The following is a 22,925-nucleotide window of genomic DNA, read 5'->3' on the forward strand; positions in this document are numbered from 1 at the left end:
GTCTCGGACGCGCTGGAGCTGGTCTCAGCGGTGGTCTCGGACGCGCTGGAGCTGGTCTCGGCGGTGGTCTCGGACGCGCTGGAGCTGGTCTCAGCCGTGGTCTCGGTAGCGGAGGTGGTCTCAGCCGTGGTCTCGGTAGCGGAGGTGGTCTCAGCGGAGGTGGTCTCGGCGGAGGTGGTCTCAGCCGTGGTCTCAGTGGCGGAAGTGCTCTCCTCCGAGGTGGTCTCGGCAGAGGTGGGTTCGGTAGAGGTGGCCTCGGTGGTGGTGCTTTCGACGGAAGTGGTCTCGGTGGAGGTGGTCTCGGTGGAAGTGGTCTCAGTGGAGGTGGTCTCGGTGGAGGTGGTCTCGGTAGAGCTCTCGGTCATGGAGCTGGTGCTCTCAGTTGCGGTGGAGCTAGACATGGTCGAGGAGGTAACGTCGTCACGCGGGTATCTGAAACCCGGGTTCACTTGGCGGCCCAATGCGGTGACCAAGTTGATGCAAGCTTGGGAACCAATGGCACCGGCCAGCACTTCGGTGCAGCCATCGGCCTGGAAGTTGGGGAAGCCGGCGTAGAGACCGTTGGGGCAGGAGAAGAAGTTGGCGTTGCCTGTACCGTCGGCCGCGAACCAGTTCAGTCTACCATCAACGAAGCGGATGGAAGCATTGACAGCATTGACGCCCTCGTTGACAAGGAAGCCCACGACGGCCTCGGTGGCACCATTTTGCTTGGCAATGGCCCGATCATACGAGACGAGCTTGCCAGTGTCCAGGATGAGCGGGGTAGCGAAATCGCACTCCTCAGCGGGAACGTCCTGCGAGTTGGTGTTGTCACCGTCAATCAGGTTGACCACGACCGCGGGAAGGGCAGTAACGCCAACTTGCTGACGACGTTGAATGGCACGCTTCGCAGGCTGACGGGCCAGGGCGGTGAAGCCGAGGACAAGGAAATCATCCTGCAGATCGGTGACAACTCCATCGGGGAAGCCGTCACCCAGGTTCAAAACCGGGGCCGAGGTGATGGTGCTGGAAGGAGCACTGGTCGAGCTGGACACGCTGCTGGTGGTCTCAAAGGTGGTGCTCATGGAGGTGGTCTCGGACGAGCTCATGGAGGACATGGTGGAGTCCGTGCTCGCTCCCGTGCTAGAGGCCGTCGAGCTGGCTGACATTGAGGTCGAAGGGATTGTATAACCAGAGTAAAAGGTGTTTCTGAAGTCCGAAAGAACGACAACCGGGGTGGGAGCATTGAGCACGGTGAGAGGCTGGCCGTTTCTGAACGGGTCGATCACTGTGTTGTACGGGATGAACTCGCTGTAGAAGATGGGCTGGACGATGACGCTGACGGTCTGGAAAGCTGGGCAGATAGCACCGTTCGGGTCAACGTCGACGATGGCGCGGGGCGCCAGCATCTCGACATCGCGAGCATGGTAGCGAGCCGCTGCGCCGGCGGCAAGGAGGGGAGCGACGAGTCCAGTTGACTTCATTTTGCTAGATTATTGGTTAAAAGGCAAAGAACTAAAAGAGTGGATGGCAAAGGTTGCCGGGCGAAGAAGCAATGAATGAAAGTATAGCCGGATTACGAGAGTGAGTAACTGTCGAAGATGTTGACTAAATACGAAACCTTTATCATGTCTGGGTGCTGTGAGCAAGTGGCATTCCTCTGCTTGTTGTGATGCTCAGGCATGTTTTGCGAGCCCCAAGAAAGGTTGCGTGAGATCAATCTGCGCGGCATACCAACAGTCAGGAGTGGGCGGAGATAATGGTTCCGGTCCTGACCCGTGGTGACTCGTGGGAGGTGGAGGTGAAACAGCCTTTGGGTGATTGAGCTCGCATTCCAACGAGTGATAAGGTTCCAGAAGGTATGCACCCTAAAGCATCTAGAAGGCGACAATTAATATCCGTACATCCGCCGGTCAATCTCTGACTGTTGAGCGGATGTCCAGAATATTCGGCCTCGGTTTGTACACATACACGCATTCTCTGGATATGGTAAACCTGATTTACCATCGAGTATCGGATCCGCACCAAGGTCGCGATCGGGAAGAAAACAACTATAGGTGCACGTGCGTTATCCATGCAACTTTGATTCCAACTTGACAATAGGGAAGTCAAGGTATGTAAGACCATGGCGCAATCACAACCCTATGGGGACCCAGCGAGAGAACATCGTCGAGTTCGCTCAGGAGAGGGAGGTCGTTTGCCAAGGCCAACCCAACCCCTGCCAAGGTAACCCCCTCAACCACGACATCTGATCGACCCTCCCTATCATTCCAGTCGGTCGTTCCGGTCCAGCACTGTCAGCCTTCCCTCTCAAAGATGTTCGTTCTTCAGACACTGTTGCTGCTACAGCCTTGGCTGGGCTCATGCTGATCGCAGATGATGTGTCTCCATGTCGACCGCCTTGGCCATCAGGCGACCAGCGTTACTACCGGATGACTGCCACCTTATCTCAGCCGCACTATCGTGGTGCTTGTTGCTGTACAATTTCCTCACCTACATCGGAAGTGGAGTTTCGGTGTACATCAGAGGCTTTGTCCTTGTACAGGCATCTTTGCGCCCCCAAGCATCGGCCGCAGGACTCGCGTCTGATGTAAGGCCGCACACACGTGAGAAGATGCAGTTAGATGGTGAGCAAGTCGGTTGCCTAGCTCTTCTAGTCTGCGAGTTCTGTGCTGCTCGCCGTTTGGACTACGTTGAATGGGTGAGATCGCTTACTTCCTAATGGTTTAACATCTACAGCTTCCCAGCTTTGTCCTTGTGCAGAATTTGTCATTGCTTAGGCTGTAAGAGACGCGCAACGGAGCTGGACCATAACATCAAAGAACAGGCATCCGAACGACCCTATACAATGTATTCCGAAGATCAATCAAACGCGACGTTCAGTGATCTCCCTCCCGAGATCCTCCTCCAAGTAATCCGCTCGGCCAATCTGGGAGGGAACATCCTCCCACTCCGCCTGGCCTCCCAGAGGCTGCACAAAGCCATCGACCACCAAGCCACGCTCCTGCTCTGCGACCTCCGCAACTCCTACAACCTCCCACATATCCTTACGGATTCAGCGCCATCGCCTTGCGCATCGGCGCTGCCCAAAGACGACTCTCACCTCCTCAATCTCCTCACCCTGCAAACCTCCCTCTCCCACCTCCTATCATACCCCACCCTCTCCCACTCCACCGAAACAGCCACGCTCCCCTGCCTTCTGCTCACCTCCCATCTCCACCGCCTCCTCACCAGCGCCCCAACACAGACCTCCTCCTCTCCACCCGCGATCCTCTGCCCCTCCACAACCCTCCTCACCAGCACCACCACGCCCCTACCGCCACCCTACCTCGCCGCCCTCTCCTCCCTCCCGCTCCACGACCTCGACACCTTCCTCGACGGCGTAAACGTAACATGCACCGTACTCTGGCGCGCCGTCGAGGCCTGCTGGGCCGCCAAGCCCTGGGCCGTCGGTGTGGACGCCGACCTCGAGCGTGCCGTCGTTGCCGAGATCGCGCTGTGGCGCGGCGTCCGGTGGTGTCTGGACGCACTGCGCGGTGTGAGAGAGGGGCGGATTCGGGATTTCGAGGCGTTGTTTGGGGCGTATGTCGCACCGCTAGCTAGGGAGGGCGAGGCTGAGGTGGTACCTGCGCTGGAGGACACAGGGGAGGAGAGCGGTGGTGTCGTCATCCGTGGAAGCGTGTGGCGGGGCCGTCAGGAAGAGGCGACGAAGTTGGCGACCGGTGGGCTGGCGGCGTGGCTGTGGGGGGAGAGGAAGCGGAGGCATCAGGAGGAGGTGGCGGCGAATGGCGGGAAGCCTTTGGAGGGCGTCAGGGTCTTTCTGGGGGTGGGCGTGCTGTAGGCGACTTGCGATTCGGGGGAGGGGCGTGATGTGACTTGCGCGATGCGTGTACTGCAATATACTGGTAGCTCCTCTCCTATGATGATGTAGCAGGGCTGGCTGCCGACATGGAAGTAACTTCAGATAGGCGAGTGGCGAGTGACAATGTCTAGGTAGATCAAAGCGTCGATATTTCCCAAGCTTGACTGTGACATCTATCATGTTCGGAAGGCTGGAAGGGTGTACCGAAAGTGACCCCCCTTCGACCGAACCTCAACGCAGTGAGGTATAGCATCACAGCATTTATCCACCCTGAAGAGGTTCGTACTCTAGAGGCTTCAGACAATATACACGCACGAGGTATTACATTAGTTCTATTATTGGCGCGCATCACGCTGCGTTGAATAGCAAGTGGAATTTTCTCGGAGTGGTGGTAGTGGTGGATGCGGGCTACATTCCCGACAACAATTATATTCTCGAATCATGCCAATGAACTCCAAAGACTCTTTATGGGGCAACTATCATCTTTTGCTACTGTAATACTACTTCGTGAAGTTGTCATCGCATCTTACGCCAGGGAACACTCTCCAACCACCATTCTACAGCAGCAAATCCCCCTGCTGCGCCCCGCCCACCGGCTGCATCACCTGCTGCGGAGCATTTTGGTTGACTACAAAGCCGGCTTGGGTGCCATTCGTCGGGCTTGCGAACGTATCGACATTATTGCTCAGGCTGAGATTCTTGAAGTACTCATCCGCCGCTGCGATCGCATCAGGCTGACCGACCGCCTTTGTGTCCACTGCCAAATGACTGGCTGCGAGCGCGGAGCTGAAGTCCTCCTTGCGCCGTTGCAGTGCTGGGGAGGGTGTCAACTTGCGGGCGCGAGCAGTGCGGAAGACCTGCTGGACGGGCTTGAGATAGATCGTGGCGAGCGTGCCTATACAGAGGCAGAGCTCTTCGAGGGTGTTGGGGTCCAGCTTTTCGGAGTCGGCCGTAATGGGTGGCTTCTGGCCCATGACCACCTTCTTGGCGGCTTCAGGGTCGGTTGAGAGAAGTCGCCAGTACATAAAACCGCGATCGCGGAGGTCGGGGTCGTCGATCTCTTCGGTGCACCACTTCAGGACCTGGGGAACGAGTGATGAGCCTTTGGCGGGCCGCTGAAGGAAGAGCTTAACTGTTGCAGTGAGAAGAGCGAGCTGCACCTCCGTAGACTCTTCGTGGAAAGTTGCAAGATAATCTTGTAGGAGCGAATCGGCATTGTCGATGCGGTCGGCATATTGGCCAATGATCCAGACAATAGCAGCTTTGGCTTCGGGTTCGTCCAGCTCGTCAATCTGGCCAATGACGGTGGAAATAATGCCTTCGTATTGATTGGGGTATTTGCGGAAGATGTTTTTGATAACGACTGTGGCTTCTTGTACAATGTATGGGATACGAGCATTGACGAGCTCAAGTAAGGTATCAATACACTGACGTGCAGCGGGCTCGATCTTGATTGCAAGCTTTCCGATGGCGCGTACGGCTTTACGGACGAATTGGACATCGATTTCTGTGGCATACTCTTTCAACTCGTTCAGAACAATGCTGATGTTGTCCTTGTTTGCGAGCATGAAGATGAGCTCCAGCTTGGTGACTTTGACGTAGATAGGGTCGTTGTATTTGCAGAAGAAGACGCGGATGTCAGCAGGTAGGGCTTCAGGTCGTTGCTGTAGAATGAGGATGGCGTTTCGCAAAGCAAGATATTGGATCTCTGCAGGCTTCGATAGTAGAGTAACAAGCGGAGGTGAGAGCTTCCGTGATATCTCGACGATTTTGTCCTGGTGGTTCATATAGTTTGTCAGATACATGATGACACGTATACAATTCAGGACGACGCCGGAATTGGAGTGTGATAGCCGAGGGAGAATTCGTTCGGCGAGGAGGGTAGCTTCGTCGGATGATTGAGGTACGTACGATGTCATGGCTTCGAGTATGTAAGCTTGACACCATTCGTTAACATCCGGAAGAAGAGAGACAATCTTGGAGGCGCTGGTGTAGTCTATAGTGAGCTTGATGTTCTCACTACGCTCCCAGATATCGGTTAGGGAGGCCAATGCACAGGCGATAACAGTGGCGTTCTCGTCTTTGAGCATCCGATTCAGTCTCTCGATGAGGTCTGAGTTTTCAACCAAGCGCTTGTCGTGATCGTAGACTTTTGCGACGGTCATGGCTGCGTGCTTTCGGACATAGGGATCCGAGTCTTCCATAAGTTTCCTGAGGTGTGGTATAGTGCCTTCCACAAATTCCTTGACATGGACATACGAGATTGTCCGCAGAGCAAGTGCCCGAATCAGGGGATTCGCATCGGTCAGGTCCTGACTTGTTAGCAGCGGACCAGTCGGCATCAAGCATGCGCACCTCTTGCAAGATGGGAAGTGCCCTTAAAGCAATCTCAGGCTTCGTTCGAGCATAGTTCTGAAGATAGAGAAAGCACCTATCTAGAATTAGTTGCGGTAGATTTAGGCAGCGGTTAGATGCACATCTTCTTGATATCCAGACTTGAGATCTCCATGCAATTCAAGACATCTGGAAATAACGCAACCATGTCATTGTTGCTCATAGTCATATTGGCGACAATCTTCTTCAGAGCATTCTTTTTGGCGGCATGATTCTTATCCTTCTTGCCGCCGCCGCTCAACTCCTGGCGAAGCTCTGCTACTTTGCCCTGTCAAAACCTGTCAGTCACCATAAAAGTCTCAGCCACATTATTCTGGAAAGGCTTCAAACGGGCAAGGCCAATTCGTTCCTGGGGGCCCGATGGGGGAAAAGACACTCTCTCGACCCAGACGCATAGGTGAGACGTCATAGCTTCGTAAGCACACGTGGTCAACCGCATCTTTGTGTTGAACGAGTCTGAGATCGTTTGGCTTGCATTGATCTCGAGTGGCGAAGCCGTGCAAGCAACCCTTCTGCACAACGGTCCTTCTCTAGGATATCGTGGGTACAGCTTTGCAGAGCCCCGGCCTTGCAGGAGTGAAATGGATAAGGGCATCCTCCAGATGTCACACCGCCAACGTCTGGAGACATGGGGACGGGAAGCCTGGCGCCTTGGCCAGAAAGGGGGACTCACTCGCGCAAAGAGCTTTGCATCTCCCTGTCCTGAAGACATCTCGGCTCACTTGAAATCACACCCAGCCACCTCTAACTTCGCATGTCGTCGAAATGGAGGGTGAAGAATCGGGAGCATGGGTTGAGAGGAAGAGGGGATGAGGTTGACCACCCAAACTTGCCAAGCGTCATGTCGGAAGAACTCTTCCACCGATGCCGACGTTCTATCTCGCTTTCCCTGACACATGCGCCGCTGCATCTGGTCACTTCATATAGACTCTACAAGCAACAGAAGCACCCCGGAGACCACCAAGTCCCATCTCAAGTCCGTCGCAGACCCTGATCCTTCAACACTCGAGCGCGTTACGTACAAGTCCGCCTAAGAACACGCCAACATGTCTCTCCAGAAGTCTTCCGGTGCCGTGCCCGCTCCTCCGAAGTGGGTGGTAGACGTGAACAACGGCCTCCCCCCGAGATCGAAGAACGCATCGAGCATTCCCGATCCCCCGGGCTTCATATCTGCCAAATCAGTCTCTGCTAAACAGGTAAGACTACCTCGTGGAAGTGTAGATTGATCTGACAAGGGGACAGAAAGCACAGAAAGAGGGCCGTAAACAACCTTCTCCCGTGGAGATGAACACTTTGAAGCTCAAGAAGGCATGGGAAGTTGCCCTTGCGCCGGCGAAGCAGATTCCTATGCAGGCTATCATGATGTATATGTCTGGCAATACTCTCCAGATCTTTTCCATATTCATGGTCTACAACCTGTACGTGGCCTTGGTGTCTTGCTCAAGCGCATAGCTGACGTGTGTTAGATTTAAGAGTCCGATTCAGGGACTGACCCAAACAAACACAATCTTCACTAGGTTCGAGGGTGCCGGATCACATGCGCAGATTCTTGGTATCAAGGTATCCTACGTGCTGATGCAGTTGCTGCTACTTGGCTTGGGCATCTACAAAGTCAACGCGATGGGTCTGTTGCCAACAACACGGAGCGACTGGCTGGCATGGGAAACTGAACGTCAACCGCTTGAAAGGGCTTACTTTGCCTTTGAATGAATACAACCTGCCAGGGTATCGTTTGCAATCAGCCACCTATGCCGAACTCCTTTGCTCTGTAGGAATGCTGGAAACCCATATCCGATGCCGATAACAGGGTATGGTATCCTTCCACCATGCTAACGTCGCATTCTTGGATTTGCCATTACCCTCACGCGTTACCGAAGCGCACTTTCCGTGGGTCGTGACCTTCAATGGTATCTTGGCCTCCTGGTTGTGGCGGCTCGCTGGCCCTGGTGGACTCCTTCTCAACGATCGCAAAGTCGCCCGTTTTCGCTTCAACTCCACCATCTCCACGCTCTAAAGACAGCTCCTTTAGCTTCGCGGTGATGTCGTCCTTGGCCGTTGCATCGATACTCATGTCCCGAATGGCCATTGAAAGATCGGCGGTGTTCTTAACATCGTCGAGCAGAGTGACCTTTGTGTCCGTCACGTCTCGAAGCCACGCAGGCTCGGTGCTCAGTTGACCCTTGACAAACTCTCCGCGAGCCTTGCAGGAGTCCGAACACCATCTTTCTACCACTGCGCGATCAATGAGCCGGAAGTCCTTTCCACCTTTCCCGTTCCACACTTTATTCCCACCATTGCGCGCTTTTTGGTTCGGCTTGGGACAGAGCGCATAGCCGCATCGGTCGTCAATGTTGCGCTCGGATACCAACTCGTCGAAGTCAGTAGGCTGGAAGAGGCTTAATGCTTTACCGAAGATTTTGGCATCGGCAGGTATTGGATTGACAGGGCCCACATCTGGCTTGCTGGGGAGATCGAAGCATTCCAGAATTAGATCGGTCACTTGAGCTTTCACCCGCTTTTGGTCTTCTAGAATGCGGGCATGGCGGACAGCCGTCTCGCGGAAACGGTCGGTAGTCATGACTGAGTAAGCGAGTTTATTAGGCAGCCAGATAATGTTTCGAATAAGAGGAAGGCAAATCTCACGCGGGGCAAACGTGATCCAGTGACCAGCACTCAAGCAATAGAGTGTCAGCCTCCTGGCCTGTCATCCGAAACGCCCGCGGCGGTAGTGTGTAGGAGGTCGAATGCAGGGAATTGTTAGATGCAGAATTGCCCCACGACGGGCATATAGAAGGGTTGCAGTAGTCCGGACCTTGGCCGCGAGCCACTTCGTCTCGCTTTGAGACCCGTGAAAATACCACTCTGGCAGGCGAGGGCGCAGGTCTGTCATCCCTGGCCGAGCTGACTTATCTTGGAGAGTTGAGGCTGTCAGAACAAGAAGCTTCCTGCGTCACGGTAACGACTCGTGCGCTGAGGCTGTGTTGGTGGAGCTGCGTCATCGCTGAGCAACGCAGCATCTCAGTCCCACCTCGAGCCATCATTCACATACCTTACTCACCCAAGCAATTCCCCTCCAACACTGCTGCCGCTGCCCTGAATCGTGCAGCAGGTGCTTGCAATCATGCCTGCAGTCCCCTTCAAGGTCAAAGCCGTCTACGAATACCACTCCGAGGAGCCCGATGACTTGAACTTTCCCATTGGCCAGATAATCACAGTCACGGACGATGCTGATGAAGATTGGTATACCGGCGAGTACAATTCGGCCTCCGGCGAGAAAGTAGAAGGTATATTCCCTCGCAACTTCGTCGAGAAGTACGAACCTGCTATTCCTTCTCGACCTACCCGCGCTCCAAAGCGTGCGCCTGCGCCAGAACCAGCGCCTGAGCCCGCACAAGCTTCAGAAGATTCCGCACAAGAACAGCACGCCGTGCCTATCGCGGAACCCGAGCCTGATGTTCCCAAGGCAGCTCCTGAGCCAGTCGAACCCGTAGAGGAACCAGTTGCACCCAAAGCTGCTGACCCCTCACCGCCCGCACCAGCTGCTGCCGCCGCGGCTGCACCTCCTACATCCAAGCCTGCTGTGTCGAAACCGGGACCGCCTCCGGTAGCCGAAAAGCCTACTACCAGCTCTTTCAAGGACCGCATAGCTGCCTTTAACAAGCCTGCGGCAGCACCAGTTGCGCCTTTCAAGCCTGGTGGTAACACCTCTGGCTTCATCAAGAAACCATTTGTCGCGCCCCCTCCGAGTAAGAACTCGTACGTTCCACCTCCCAGGGAGCCTCCCCCGCAGAAAGTCTATCAGCGTGAAGAGGAGGCTACTGGGCAAGATGAGAATCGCGTTGTTCCGCCTCCGCCTCCACAACGGCTGGAGGAAGCTGCAGATGAAGATCAGCCGAAGCCCACAAGCCTGAAAGAGCGCATCGCACTATTACAGAAACAGCAGCTCGAGCAAGCTCAGAAACATGCGGATGCGGTGCAAAAGAAGGAGAAGCCAAAGAAGCCGCCAAAGAAGCGCGTCGAGTCCACCGAGGATCCCGAGGCGCCTCCAGTCGAAGGCGACTTGGAAAAGGCAGATACCAATGAGACTGTGGGCCGAAAATCTTCAGATCTCGCCCAGGAGTCCAAGACAGGCCTGCCGTCAGCCTCGCGTCAAGATTCCGCTCATATAGGACCGACACCACAACCTGTGCGAGAGCTTGTTAGCGATACCAACGACGCCGATGACTCTGAAGCAGCAGACACGGAAGATGCGCAGGAGACTTCAACTGAGGAAGAGCGGCCACGTTCGAAGGGCGCTGCTATCAGCGCGGCGCATGTTGAGCCCAAGAAAGAAGTATCTGCCCCCGCAGAAGATAACGATGAGGACACTGAAGAGGAAGAGGAAGATCCTGATGTGCGCCGCAGGCGTGAACTCCGAGACCGTATGGCAAGACTCGGCGGAGGTGTGGGGATGATGGGGATGTTTGGTCCGCCCGGTGGTGCAGCGCCTCCTCCTGCACGCAAATCTAGGCCTTCGCAGGAGCATTCTCGGGCGTCCGAGGAGCAGTCTCCAGAGGAGACCAGTAGAGCTCCTCCTGTCCCAATCATGGCGCTGCCAGGCATGTCTAATCAAGTTCCTCGACGGACTGAGGAGCCTGCAGATGAGGACAGCGACGAGGAAGACGAGACCGCACAGCCCACCCCTCGGGAAGCGCCCAAACAGGCCGACCTGGAGGACGACTATATCTCCCAGCCTCCACCGCCTCCGAGACGGTCAGACACAACGCGTTCATCCGCAAGTATCGACCGGCAGGCACCTTTGCCGCCTCAGCGTGAAAATCGTGCACCCCCACCACCCTTGCCCGAGACTAGGGCTGTTCCTCCACCGCCGCCCTCATCAGGTAAGCAATCCACATAAACACGCTGGCAGACAATAGCTAACAGAAATAGGTCGTGCGGTACCCCTTCCACCTCCGGTGGCTACACAAGCTCTTGAGCAAAATGAGTCTCACGCTGCGTCACCCTCGTCCGCGCGTTCACGACGTTCAGAAGAGCAACCTATGTCACCGTCAGGAGCACCGCCGGTTCCAGGCGGACGGCCCAGGCCAGATGTTGTTCGAAAGCACAGCGAAGACCCCAGTCTATCGAGTTCTGTCACGTCTCCTACAACAAGGGCTCCGCCTCCACCTCCACCCGGTCCACCTAGCCGACGAACTACGACTGATGTTTCTAGCCCTCAAACTCAGCAGGACGACGATAGTGAAGATGAGGTGACCGAGTACGATGGGGACTACGACACGGACATTGCCTCTTCAGCGAAACATAAGGATGCGTTAAAATCGCACAATCGCGACTCGAGTATCGATGATGGCGTTCTGACCGACGACGCTACCAAATCACCCAAGAGTCCACCATCCCGCACTGTACCACCACTCCCGCCTCTGCCTGTACAGCACACAGTTCCTCCACCACCGCCACCGACCCAAGCGCCACCGTCTCGAAAGTCGACAGACATTCCGCGCACGGCTCCTCCGCCGGTACCTCCTCCTGCAATGCCTCAACATGACGATGACGATTATGACCCTTACCGCTACAACGCCCCCTCTCAAGGCCTGCCGACCCCGCAATTGGATGACATTTACAAAAATATGCCTCCAGGGGCAGACAGGGAAGAGGAAGATATGTATGGAGGTAGTACTCAGCCCCCCCGTATGCCTCCGCCGCCCCCGGCCGAAAGATCCCTACCTCCCCCGCCCACAGAGCGAGCGGCTCCACCGCCGCCTCCTATGGAACGTCCTGCTCCTCCTCCACCTTCCTTACCATCAGCTGAGCCCCATGCAACGCTTCCGAAGCAGTCTTCAGAGGTGAGAAGATCAACCACTATATCACGGCGATCAATGGAGCATGCGAGACCTAGCGGTGAAGGCTTCATGGCTCAGGATCTGGACCTGGGTCACTCTTCCTTCTGGTGGACCCAGCCCAACCTGCTTCCCCCAAGCGTCGCCAACCGTTCGGATATCCTCTACGAAATCGAGGAGAATGCCTCAGCCACGCGCGCGGGCCGCACGGCCATTTCAAAGGATATATTTGTCATTTACAACGACTACAGTCGCACACACATTAATGCGACTTTCGACAAGGAAGATCCATCGCAAGTGGCGCTCGAGCAGACCCATGAGCGCCCACCTTCAACACCTCGCAAGGATCAGCTGGAGGTATCATCCGAGAGATTTGGCGCACCTATCGCGTCCGCTGCGTCTAATTTTGGTCACCAGGGCGCCATGGTCGGTGACGGATCCGCCCAGGGCTTTATCTACGAACTCCTCCGGCCATTTCCGAACGCACTTCCACCCATTGGAACAAGAGCGTACGGTGCTCTAGTCTACGCCAACCTCGCCAACGCCTCGACGCAGCAATACGACGAGATCCGTGCTGGCGACATCATCAGTTTCCGCAACGCCAAGTTCTCCGGTCACAAGGGCGGCTTCAATGCAAAGTACAGTCTGGAAGCGGGCAAACCTGACCACGTCGCAGTCGTCGTTGACTGGGACGGTACGAAGAAGAAGGTACGAGCTTGGGAGCAGAGAAGCGAAGATGACCGCAAGGAGAAAAAGAAGGCGAAGGTGCGTGAGGAGAGCTATCGCATGGGCGATCTCAAGAGCGGCGAGGTACGTGTCTGGCGCATTATGGGCAGAGACTACGTTGGCTGGGATAAGTCTTAGTCGGACTTTGAGGCTCTCCAACAGCAGCGGTCTTGGATAGAGTCGTCGAGACTGAGACTACGGCAGCAGCAGTACAGCAATAGTAGCGGCAGTGGACATAGCGAGGCGTGTTGTTTGGGTTTGAGCGGGAGAGCAAGCTGTTGGGATGCTGCTGGCAGGGACAGAGAGCTGCAGCAGATGAGCTCCACGAGTTCAAGCCTGTGTGGAGACAGCACTAGAGGGAGGTGGGGGCTCTTCTCGACGATATGATGTAAACAGCGTAGACTGACTTGAGTGAACGAGCTTTCTCATAGCGTGTGTGTGGTTTCTCCTCCTGGTCAATCAATACAGTCGAGATTGACAATATATGCTTGTTCCACTCTTGTGAATGCGCTGTGTCTGCGAATGGCGTTTCTTCTTTACCCGAGATCCCGGTATCCATGAAAAAGGGGTACATCATGTCTTGGCACTAGGACGACAGCATTCCAGTCCTTTTCTCTCCTTATTCCGGAGCATGATATCTTACTTTGCAAACGCTCCACCGGCAGTTCGCGTTGGTATGTGAGCCGCGTGGGCTCTGCATACCTACATTTACGTATACGTGTGTGCCCACGCTTGATACGTAACCTACTTGGTCCCGCGATGTATGTGCTTTTGCCACCGGAATCTGTACGGTAAGTCGTGACCGTTTGGCCCTCAATAGTGGCGGCAGACATGAGACGGACATCTATAGGAACAGAAGGGAGAGAGATTCACGAGAAAAGCAAGATACAGACGAGCAATGGTGGACACTATGAAACAACAGTGGTGAGTCCTGCAGACTTCAGTGCTTACAGGCGAGTGGAGTGGTTCGACGTGTAACACATCCTGCTGGCTATTCCTTCATCTTGAAACTGGATCAGAAGGCCCACCGCCCAGTGGCAGACACAGGAGCTCAGATCAACAACCCATCCTGACAGTGGAAGCAGCTCTACAGACCCAGGACTACCTAATCTGTCAGATCCATCATCACTACCCTGTGTCCGCGAACTACACAGTTGTCGTGCAATAGAAGCTCCGCCATGCACCCTTCTTGGCGCTCATGTCCTCCCAGTAATAACCTTTCGCATCATTTAACCCAACGAAGGTCTGGCTGGAGCACTTGTCGTCCTCGTATACGAAGCAAATCGCCCCCGGGTACACATTCATGGACCCTTTGCTCCCGGCTGCCACAGGGCGACATTTTCGGTAGTCAGAGGCAGTAGAGGTGATGAAGGCGCAGTTGCCGGTGAGGCGGGGCTCAGGGCAATAGAGCGCTCCAGTTGGGGTGTTGATGGCAGCGGCGGAGGTGAGCGGCAGAAGCGTTTGCGGGAGAAGAAGAGGAAGGAAGACAGATAAGAGCGTGGAAAACGAGATCATTGCAGCTTCTGACGGTTTCAGATCAGGGGGTCTTCGTTACTCACAGACACGTCGTGCGAGTCCGATTCTCATCTACTATAGAGGGGTTGAGATGTGACTATTTCGGTCGGCTTGTACGAATGGTGGCTTTATTAGGACACATACAAAAGACATCTGGCAAAGAAGATCTCGAGACAAAGAGACTCGCATGCCAATCTCGCTGAACATGTTAACATTCGACCGGAGAACAAAGGGAATCCACCCGCAGACCCTCTCTACCCCCGGGTATGGGCTTACCACAAAGCAAGTCTGCACAAAATATCCTGGTATGGTCCAGAGGAATCATGGCTGAGCAGACGTGTATCAAGCCTGATACATAGTGGCTTAAAGCATCGCGGGCACTGCCCGCCTACAGCACAGACAGCGGACTGACATCTACACAATGACAAAGGCAGGACGCATGAGTCACTGACACGTGGTGAGCTTGGTACGAAGGGCACGGTTGCATCTCCAGCGCGTATTCGGGTCGAAGATGTTACAGTTGTCTTAAGACGTTGCGACCCAAGGCATCGGCACTGCAGGAGGACCGGTACATGTATAGTTTGGCATTGTCGCCCTTGCTATCAATGCTATGGACCAACATCAGCTACCGCGTCCACGGAATCATGGAGTTTACAACTGCCGACGCTGTGAAGATTGCCTCAGTCCAGTTCGAGAACGCTTCCGGCGACAAGGCCGTCAACCTCGAGTTCATCCGCCGTCTCACTCAAGCTGCAGTCGCACGAGGCGCCCAAGTCGTCGCCTTCCACGAATGCTCCATCACAGGCTACACTTTCGCGTCCCGCCTCTCCAAAGACGAGCTCCTCGACGTCGCCGAGCCCATTCCAGCCGGACCCAGCACGCAAGCCCTCATTCAAATAGCGCGGGAGCACAACATCGTCGTCCTAGCCGGCCTCTTCGAGAAAGACGCCGGCCACCGCATCTACAACACCTACATCTGCGTCTCCTCCTCCGGTCTGCACGCCAAGTTCCGCAAGCTCCACTCTTTCATCTCCGCACACCTCTCCCCCGGAATCGAATACGTCGTCTTCGACCTCCCCATCGCCGGCTCTTCTTGGAAAGCCGGCATTCTGATCTGCTACGACAACAATGTGGTGGAAAACGTGCGCGCAACCGCCCTCCTCGGCGCCGAAATCATCTTCATGCCCCACGTCACCATGTGTACCCCTAGTAGCCGCCCCGGAGCCGGCTTCGTGGACCCCAAACTGTGGGAGCGTCGACACGTGGATCCAACGACGCTGCGCGCCGAATTCGACGGCCTGAAGGGGCGAGCCTGGCTGATGAAGTGGCTCCCAGCACGCGCGTACGACAGTGGCGTTTTTGTCGTCTTCAGTAATCCGATAGGCATGGATGACGACCAGTTGAAGAACGGGTGCGCCATGGTGATCGATCCGTTTGGGGATGTGTTGGATGAGTGTCGGGTTCTGGGCGAGGGCATGGCTTTGGCGGTGTGTACGAGGGAGAAGCTGAGGTTGGCGGGTGGGTGCCGGTATCGAGAGGCGAGGCGCGTGGAGCTGTACAGGGATGTCATTGGAAAGGAGCATAGGGCGGAGTTGAATGTGAGCTGGTTGGGGAAGTGAGGGTGCAGTGTGGCTACGGCTCTGTCACTTGATTGTAGATTTCGGTGGCGGTCAGCCATGGCAGTGATTGCTCGATAGACTCGGTACATGGTAAAGACCCATTGTGCATGGATTGGAGAATATAATCGTAGACCACAACCCTTACTCACCAAGGCTCCTCGCCCAACCAACGTAGTGAAGACCCCCTTCCACGTTTGCCTCCTCTATAGACTACCCTTCCCTCCAACATGAGGATGTATTGAAGATGGGTCCAGCACAGTCCCTGATACCCGCGATGGCTCCACCAGGTACCTCCCCTCTCAGCCTCGTCGCCTCGTTGCCTCGCCTAAGTAGATAGCGTGGGGCATTCACGATCAGCCGGGCCTAATCCATTGACGTAACTACGGCTTTTTCTTTTCGCTGTAGTCGTATGTTGATTTCTGTCTGCCATTTATGAGATCAGTCCGTGTGGTGTCGATCCGTTCAAGAGCCTTTGACAGGTGACTGCGTTTCCCTCGCGAGAGGCGGTTAAGAAAACTTTAATTCGTATACACCGTTCATCGACCCTGTGGATGCTGTATCACTCAGACCGACCGCCGCTTCAGTCTCTCTGAACGCTGTGTCACTACATTATATCGACTGACCACATCATTACCGTCTGCAACCTCACCTCAGCAGACACAACAAAATCTCATACATACCAAAATATACCAATATCCACACCGCCCCCCCTTCTCCCAGCCATGCCACCGCGCACCACCCCTTCAAACCCCCACCGCCACCCCTCCCTCTCCCACCCCCTGCTGATCCTCGACGGCGGTCTAGGCACGACCCTAACCGCCCCGCCCTACGCCCAACACTTCATCTCCGCCACCACCCCGCTCTGGTCCTCACACCTCCTCACCACCCCCTCCGGACCGGACACGTTACTGGCCGCGCACGCGGCCTTCGCGCGCGCCGGCGCGAATGTCCTGCTGACCGCCACGTACCAGGCGAGCTTTGAGGGGTTTCGACGCACGCCGACCGTGCCACAGGGTGCTGGGATAGTGGAGGAGGATGCTGCCCGGTTCATGCGCGCGGCCGTGAAAGTGGCTAGGGAGGGGTTTCGGGTTGTTGCGCGAAAGGAGGAAGGGGACGGGGAGCGGGAAGAGGAGCACGAGGGCGGAGGGCGGAAGGGTGTCGTGGCGCTGAGTCTCGGCGCGTACGGCGCGACATTGCTGCCGAGCGCGGAGTATAGTGGGGAGTATCCCGAGGGGATGAGGGGTGAGGAGGCGCTGGGGGAGTGGCATTGGAGAAGACTGCAGGTTTTCTTTGACGAGGGGGTTTGGAGAGAGGTGGATGTGGTGGCGTTCGAGACGCTGCCGAGGTTAGAAGAGATTAGAGGGGTCAGGGCGGCGATGAGGGCGGTTGAGGAGTGCGGCGTTAGCGAGAAGCCTTTTTGGATTAGTTGTGTGTTTCCTGGAGAGGGTGGGAATGAGGCGCAAGAGGGACATCGGTTGCCTGATGGGAGCACGGTAAGGGAAGTGGTGGATGCAATGTTGGGCGGGGATGAGGCTCGACCTTGGGCTGTGGGCGTCAATTGCACCAAGATCTGGAAGGTTAGACGGCTGTTGGAGGAGGTTGAATGGGCAATAGCGGAGGGCGGGTATGAGACGCCCAGACTGGTGCTGTACCCGGATGGGGCGGGAAATTTAGTCTATGATACTTCAAGACAAGAATGGCTACCAAGAGACGGAGCTGGGGAGGGTCACGGTGGGAAGGGGAAGGGCTGGGGTGAGGAGATGGCGGATATTGTCAGGGAAACGCAGGAGAGGGGGAAGTGGAAGGGGATGGTTGTGGGCGGGTGTTGCATGACAGAGCCGGAGGAGATCAGGGAGCTCAGTGAGAGATTGATTTGAGACTGGAAGTGTACCTAGGATACTCCAGTAAGCTATGATGAGTCGAATGAGGTCGCTTGACGCCGATGCGTACCGCACTCATGATAGTGTCCGTCGGCATCCGAACAGCCATGCCTATTGGCACCTTTCGTCGCGTCTTTGATCGGAACGTCATCGTATCTTCACCCCATCTTTCGTCGCACCTTTCATCGCCACTTTCGTTGCAGCAGTCTCAAACCGATTGACTTTAGCACGTAGTGTTGTAGATAGTCCAGGAGAGCTTGATGCGGACGGGTACTTTAATGTGGCTGCAAACAGGACCATTGTTGTCGGCGCTTGTCAGCTACTGAAACTTGGGAAGCAGCGTCTCAAGTACACTTTTGTCGTCTTTCTCGTATATTGCCTTTTGTCCGACAAATCTAGCAGCGAAGAACGTAGTGGGATCCTCCTCGATCAATAGTTTGACCAAGTCGGACCAAGATTGCCTTCCGAAGTGTGAGTACATGGTTGCCTCACTGACGAGCCAGCCTGTGAGCAAAGGTTTGAGCATCAGATCGGTAGTTGGCAGCCTCTTATAGCTTGCTCTCAAGAATGGCAGCAGACCTGTAGAACCAGCTTGAGACACCGAAATCTTCACTTTGAACGTGTTCAAGAACTCAACGCCCGCCTTGTTCGCCAAGTCAACTAGGAGCAGTCGATCGGCGAGGAGAAACATGCATTTCGTGTCGAGTGTCGGCTTCTCGGCGTCAGACGGAGCTCCTACAGTAAAGTAGTCCGGCCAAACAGTCTCGATAGCAGGGATACACAGCTTATTGGTGTAACAGTAGACAATGACCACTGCCATTGCCTTCGGATCGGCTTCACCGAAATCGTGAGTGTTCTGGTAGTCTTTTCTTCGAAGTCATTGTTGAGAGCGGCTCGGAAGAAGTCTGACTTCTGGTAGATGACCTAACGATGGACGGCGAACATGCGATTGCCGCATATGATAGTGAAATCGGTATGGGTCTTGGAGCGAAGGCTGTCGCAGGCCTCATCAAGAGGGTATGAGGCTCCAACAAGAGGCATTGTGGAAACGCGAAAACCAAGCAGTCCTGAAGAGTAAGATCGGATGAAAAAAAAGTTGCAAGTTTGCGAAGTTCCTTGTGGATATGCTGGTGGGCGAAGTGCAGGGGAACAAGGCAGCTTTTCTTGGCACAAGGCGACAAAGGGACGTGTGTGGAAGGGAAGGCAAGCGATGGTGACAGGTAGTCTCCGCAAGCCAAGTGATTGTGGCTTTCAGCGCATCGAGAGGTTTCCATGGCACAAAATGCATGGCATACTCGGAGGCAGACTCGCATTTCTCGAATCCGCAACGCTCTGAACTCGCAATAGCTCCAGGTGTCAGTGACACGGCTTGTGTTGAAGATCGTGGCAGCTAGACATAGCCCTGCGGCAGTCTCAGGCTTTCGGCTGACGTTCTCCGCAGTGTAGACATAACACGAATTTCCAGAGGGCGTGGGTGAGATGTTGGCCCCCGACACCGGAATCATGTCGCTCTGTAGCAGAGGTATATGATGAGCAACAGGGAATTCAAGTCTTGCTTGAGAATCAGTTCTTTTGTTCATGACATCTACTCTCTTGCCAATCGAAGCTGGCGATGACAATGTCCATCGTGGGCGAAAGACACAAAGACCTGGAAGTTGCCATCAGCCCGGTGCAGAATGAAAATGGGCAAATTCAACAAGGCTTACCGAAGCCAGTTGATTTGATCTGGTCTTCAAGGCCTCTAAACAATGCAAAGTGCCCAGGAGTACGGTCGTACCGTGTAAATCGCTTGTGACGATTACATTGCATTTTGAACCCCGACCTGTCTCCCCCTGTAGTTCATGGAACTGCGCCGCAATATGAGTTACGGTATTGGTCAGAGCATGACATCGAGCTGCGTGTCAGCCGTAAGCGATAAGTTCGCTTGTTGTGTCGGACGGTGAGCGAAATGCAAGTTGGCTCTGCTGAGCAAGCATGGTCTGGTTGACTGTCGAAGAGCTCATCAAATGGAAGGTGTGTATTGCTTTCATCACTTGCTGTTTCTTCAAACTTCCTCTACTGTCACCAACAGTGCTATCGAGGAGTTCGCGAGGTCTTGTATGGTCCAGTCGCTTCGAAGAAATCGCGTCCACCAGCTGTCGGGACCACCCAAGTTGCCGACCGCACCCTCGAGCCCCTTGACACCAACCATACCCTCGCGTTCGCGCCACTCTTGTTCGGCAAGCTCCCCAGCTCTTCGCACCGCTTCGTCCTCATCTTCTTCTCTATACAGATCGCATTTGTCACATTCAGTGCACTTCCTGCCAGCGTTAGGTCGGAAGTGCTCGCAAAAGTGCCGATAGCCCTCGGCTCCCTCTGCATTCCCTGCCGCCCCGGCCTTGCCAATGTTGGCTCGACACAAGTAGCACATGGAGTAACCGCAAACGCAGGTGAGCTTGTTGCAACCGCTTGATTTGACAAAGGCCGTACCGCAGCGAGGACACACTCGTTTTACAGCCGCTGTTCTAGCAGCCTCGACACTCGTCCGCAGTGATACTATCAGTGGCTCGTGGCAGATATGGGGATCGTGCCACGCCTTGAAACAAACGAGGCAGGATGATCGGCCGCAGGAATCGTTCAGGCATGTGAATCTGGTGCGACGATTACGATGCGCGATATGTGCAACGGCGGTATAGAAAAGTCGTCTGAAATAGTTTGGAAAGAAGAGCAACAGCGGTGCCAGCAAGAACAAAATGGCGGGAATGAGCTCCATAAGAAGGATAAGCGTAATGGCCGGAAGAGCCGGTCGACGAAGTGACCATCGAAAAGATCGTGCCGTGACATGTGTGAGCGGCTTCTCGGCTTCGGCATAGGAACAGAATGGGCATCTGACAAGACTCATGTCTGTGGTCTGAACGCTGGCCTCGAACAAGCGCGCCTCGAAGGTGGCCCAGGTGTTAGGTCCGGAAGGTTGTGGCAGAATGGCTCGTTGGACCAGGAACGCAGGTATACGCCCGTCACAGTCAGATGTCGAGAGACATTTTAGCGTGCCGTGCTCGACCGACACAGACTGGTGCCAACCCTGACCATAGATGGCTTCGTGGAGAGTCCGCCGCACACAATCCAGACACACATTGTGCTCGGCCGTAGTGCACGTACTGACATTTTCAAAGGGGACATCGTTGTAGCATACCTCGCATTCGAACAGCGCTTCGGCAGCAGTCGCCTCGGTTTCATTCAGTCTCTCAGCCAAGCCACGATCCTGAATCTCCTGTTCATCTGCCTTTTGCCGGAGAGCTGGTTTGACGAACAATTCTTCGAGCTCTGCATCCAGAGCCGCGTTGCCAGAGAGGTTTAACTGTGGTGGACCACTCTCTGGATGCGTCTTCTCGAAGAGAACGGATGGCGCATCTTCAACGGTCCGCTTCCGCTTCCAACCAATTGCCTGTGTGAACATAGCCCATTTCGTCTTGTTGGCGATGTTGAAGAGGATGGGGCGTGCCTTGGAGTATGAATTGTTGACTTCAGCAAGGACGGCGCTGATGGAGCCCTTGCTGGAGGAGCGAAACTCGAGGGTCAGAATTCTGGTTGTCGCATCAATATATGCTTGGGCGCGGAAAAGTTGGTCTGCGGGAATGTCTGCTCCAGGAGTTCGCGGCGGATTTTGCTGTCTCCCGGCGGCCCATTCGCCTTTGAAACGGTAGAGCTGTTCTGTACATATCTGCAGGCGGCTGTCGCCATCGAAGCGATTCAGCAGTTCGCGTATGACCTCGATCTGAACGTCGGGAAAGAAACCTGCCAGGATGTGGAGATCCTTGTTCATCGACCTTGTTCTTGCATCCTCTTTTGACTCGACATCCTTCCTGGAACGAAACGGGTTTCTGCGGAGCGTCTCTGTCAGGATGGCAGAAGGCGATTCTGCGCGAGGTGTGTTGGATTGGGGGGACTTTGAACGCGGCGAGTTACGTGAGCGCTTGGACGCGCCCGAGGTCAGCCACATCGCAATGACGAACGACAGTCGACAGACGACATTTTCAGGATGAAGAAACCAAGGACTTGAAGTTGCCAAAAAAGGTACGAAAGAATTGGGTCTGAGACATGTGCTGACTGGAGTGGTGGTTGAGCATGAGTTTGGCGCTATACCGGGCTATGACCCGCCAAGGTCGGTGCCTGTGACGCCCCGCACCCGGCCGCACACGATGGGCTCATCTGCCACTAATCTGATTTGTTAGATTCACAGTCTACTCAAGCACCAAAAAGATCAAAAATCGATTGATCATCGGGGCTCAATCGGGATTCGAACCCGAGGCCTGTCACATTCTCGCAGCTTTCGCAGCTGTAGGCGGTGCCCGAAGCGACAATCATACCACTAGACCATTGAGCCGTAAAAGATTCGTGTCGATTCATGTGTGTGCGAAAGTAGCACGAATTTCAGCCAATTTGCGCGCTAGATCGCATATATACCATCTCCTGTTGGGAACTTTGCTATAGGGCTGAATCAACGCGTCACGACGCGCATTTGGAGAACAATTTTCTCAGCGCGACTCGGACCGCATCTTATTGTTCATCGCCCGCTCGCAACATGAGACTGGGGTTCAAGGGCAATCTCGTCATCGGCACAGACATCACCAACATTCGTCGATTCTTAGATCCTGATAAGCCTGACTGGCGAAGGTTGAAAAGATTTGCTCGGCACTTTCTTCTGAAGGACGAGCTGGTTGCTATTGAGACGAGGTTTCCCTCTTTCCAACTACGCCTTGACAACGAGAATGAGAGGGTGCCGGAATTGTCTTCTCACCAGTGCGCCCAAGTAAGCAGAGCGGTTGCTGGCCGCTGGGCTGCAAAAGAGGCAGCAAAGAAAGCCTGGGGTGCCCATTTGATCCACTGGAAGGCTTTGAGGGTTTTCCATACGACAACCTTTGAACCTGTAATCGTCTGCTTCACTGGCGATTCGCAGACCTCGGAGAGTGATAAGATAACAGAGCAGCAAGGTGAACTCACGATCGCGCATGACGGCGACTACGCAACGGCCACCGTTCTGGCCAACAAGTTGCATGCCGACTTAATCGCCGAGTTCGTGAAAATAAAGCGCGAGGCGAAGTCACGCCTCCAGGCTACACCGAGCGTTAAATCC

General features: G+C 55.0%; 11 protein-coding genes and 1 non-coding gene across 12 annotated transcripts in view; 6 read left to right on the forward strand and 6 right to left on the reverse strand.

Annotated features, from left to right (window-relative positions):
- HMPREF1541_01319 (uncharacterized protein) overlaps positions 1-1,463 on the reverse strand; it is a gene marked incomplete at both ends in the record, with an annotated part of 1,661 nt that extends 198 nt beyond the window's left edge. The window contains one exon of the mRNA XM_008713619.1: positions 10-1,463. Within this exon, the coding sequence (XP_008711841.1) occupies positions 10-1,463 (1,454 nt within the window). The remainder of the gene's footprint in view (positions 1-9) is intronic.
- Positions 1,464-2,827: 1,364 nt separating this feature from the next.
- Positions 2,828-3,820, forward strand: HMPREF1541_01320 (uncharacterized protein; the record flags this gene model as incomplete). Its single annotated transcript, XM_008713620.1, has 1 exon — positions 2,828-3,820. The coding sequence occupies one exon, from the start codon at positions 2,828-2,830 to the stop codon at positions 3,818-3,820; it is 993 nt and encodes a 330-aa protein (XP_008711842.1).
- Positions 3,821-4,398: 578 nt separating this feature from the next.
- Positions 4,399-6,674, reverse strand: HMPREF1541_01321 (uncharacterized protein; the record flags this gene model as incomplete). Its single annotated transcript, XM_008713621.1, has 4 exons — positions 4,399-6,153; positions 6,197-6,272; positions 6,319-6,503; positions 6,525-6,674. 4 exons carry the CDS (start codon positions 6,672-6,674, stop codon positions 4,399-4,401), a joined length of 2,166 nt encoding a protein of 721 aa, XP_008711843.1.
- A 607-nt stretch (positions 6,675-7,281) lies between these two features.
- On the forward strand, positions 7,282-7,945 carry HMPREF1541_01322 (uncharacterized protein; the record flags this gene model as incomplete). The annotated part of the gene is made up of 3 exons (XM_008713622.1): positions 7,282-7,431; positions 7,478-7,653; positions 7,702-7,945. 3 exons carry the CDS (start codon positions 7,282-7,284, stop codon positions 7,943-7,945), a joined length of 570 nt encoding a protein of 189 aa, XP_008711844.1.
- Positions 7,946-8,096: 151 nt separating this feature from the next.
- Positions 8,097-8,813, reverse strand: HMPREF1541_01323 (uncharacterized protein; the record flags this gene model as incomplete). The annotated part of the gene is made up of 1 exon (XM_008713623.1): positions 8,097-8,813. The coding sequence occupies one exon, from the start codon at positions 8,811-8,813 to the stop codon at positions 8,097-8,099; it is 717 nt and encodes a 238-aa protein (XP_008711845.1).
- A 543-nt stretch (positions 8,814-9,356) lies between these two features.
- On the forward strand, positions 9,357-12,936 carry HMPREF1541_01324 (uncharacterized protein; the record flags this gene model as incomplete). The annotated part of the gene is made up of 2 exons (XM_008713624.1): positions 9,357-11,115; positions 11,165-12,936. 2 exons carry the CDS (start codon positions 9,357-9,359, stop codon positions 12,934-12,936), a joined length of 3,531 nt encoding a protein of 1,176 aa, XP_008711846.1.
- Positions 12,937-14,957: 2,021 nt separating this feature from the next.
- HMPREF1541_01325 (uncharacterized protein) lies at positions 14,958-15,932 on the forward strand (the record flags this gene model as incomplete). Its single annotated transcript, XM_008713625.1, has 1 exon — positions 14,958-15,932. One exon carries the CDS (start codon positions 14,958-14,960, stop codon positions 15,930-15,932), a length of 975 nt encoding a protein of 324 aa, XP_008711847.1.
- Positions 15,933-16,654: 722 nt separating this feature from the next.
- Positions 16,655-17,809, forward strand: HMPREF1541_01326 (uncharacterized protein; the record flags this gene model as incomplete). Its single annotated transcript, XM_008713626.1, has 1 exon — positions 16,655-17,809. One exon carries the CDS (start codon positions 16,655-16,657, stop codon positions 17,807-17,809), a length of 1,155 nt encoding a protein of 384 aa, XP_008711848.1.
- Positions 17,810-18,131: 322 nt separating this feature from the next.
- Positions 18,132-18,632, reverse strand: HMPREF1541_01327 (uncharacterized protein; the record flags this gene model as incomplete). The annotated part of the gene is made up of 1 exon (XM_008713627.1): positions 18,132-18,632. The coding sequence occupies one exon, from the start codon at positions 18,630-18,632 to the stop codon at positions 18,132-18,134; it is 501 nt and encodes a 166-aa protein (XP_008711849.1).
- A 1,224-nt stretch (positions 18,633-19,856) lies between these two features.
- Positions 19,857-21,791, reverse strand: HMPREF1541_01328 (uncharacterized protein; the record flags this gene model as incomplete). The annotated part of the gene is made up of 1 exon (XM_008713628.1): positions 19,857-21,791. The coding sequence occupies one exon, from the start codon at positions 21,789-21,791 to the stop codon at positions 19,857-19,859; it is 1,935 nt and encodes a 644-aa protein (XP_008711850.1).
- A 282-nt stretch (positions 21,792-22,073) lies between these two features.
- HMPREF1541_01329 lies at positions 22,074-22,175 on the reverse strand. Its single transcript has one exon. It is a non-coding gene; the product is annotated as a tRNA-Pro (tRNA).
- A 198-nt stretch (positions 22,176-22,373) lies between these two features.
- Positions 22,374-22,907, forward strand: HMPREF1541_01330 (uncharacterized protein; the record flags this gene model as incomplete). The annotated part of the gene is made up of 1 exon (XM_008713629.1): positions 22,374-22,907. A coding segment is annotated over one exon (534 nt), but the record flags the coding sequence as incomplete, so codon positions are not given.
- Positions 22,908-22,925: the final 18 nt, after the last annotated feature.

The sequence above is a fragment of the Cyphellophora europaea genome (assembly GCF_000365145.1).
Source record: "Cyphellophora europaea CBS 101466 unplaced genomic scaffold supercont1.1, whole genome shotgun sequence".
NCBI lineage: Eukaryota > Fungi > Ascomycota > Eurotiomycetes > Chaetothyriales > Cyphellophoraceae > Cyphellophora > Cyphellophora europaea.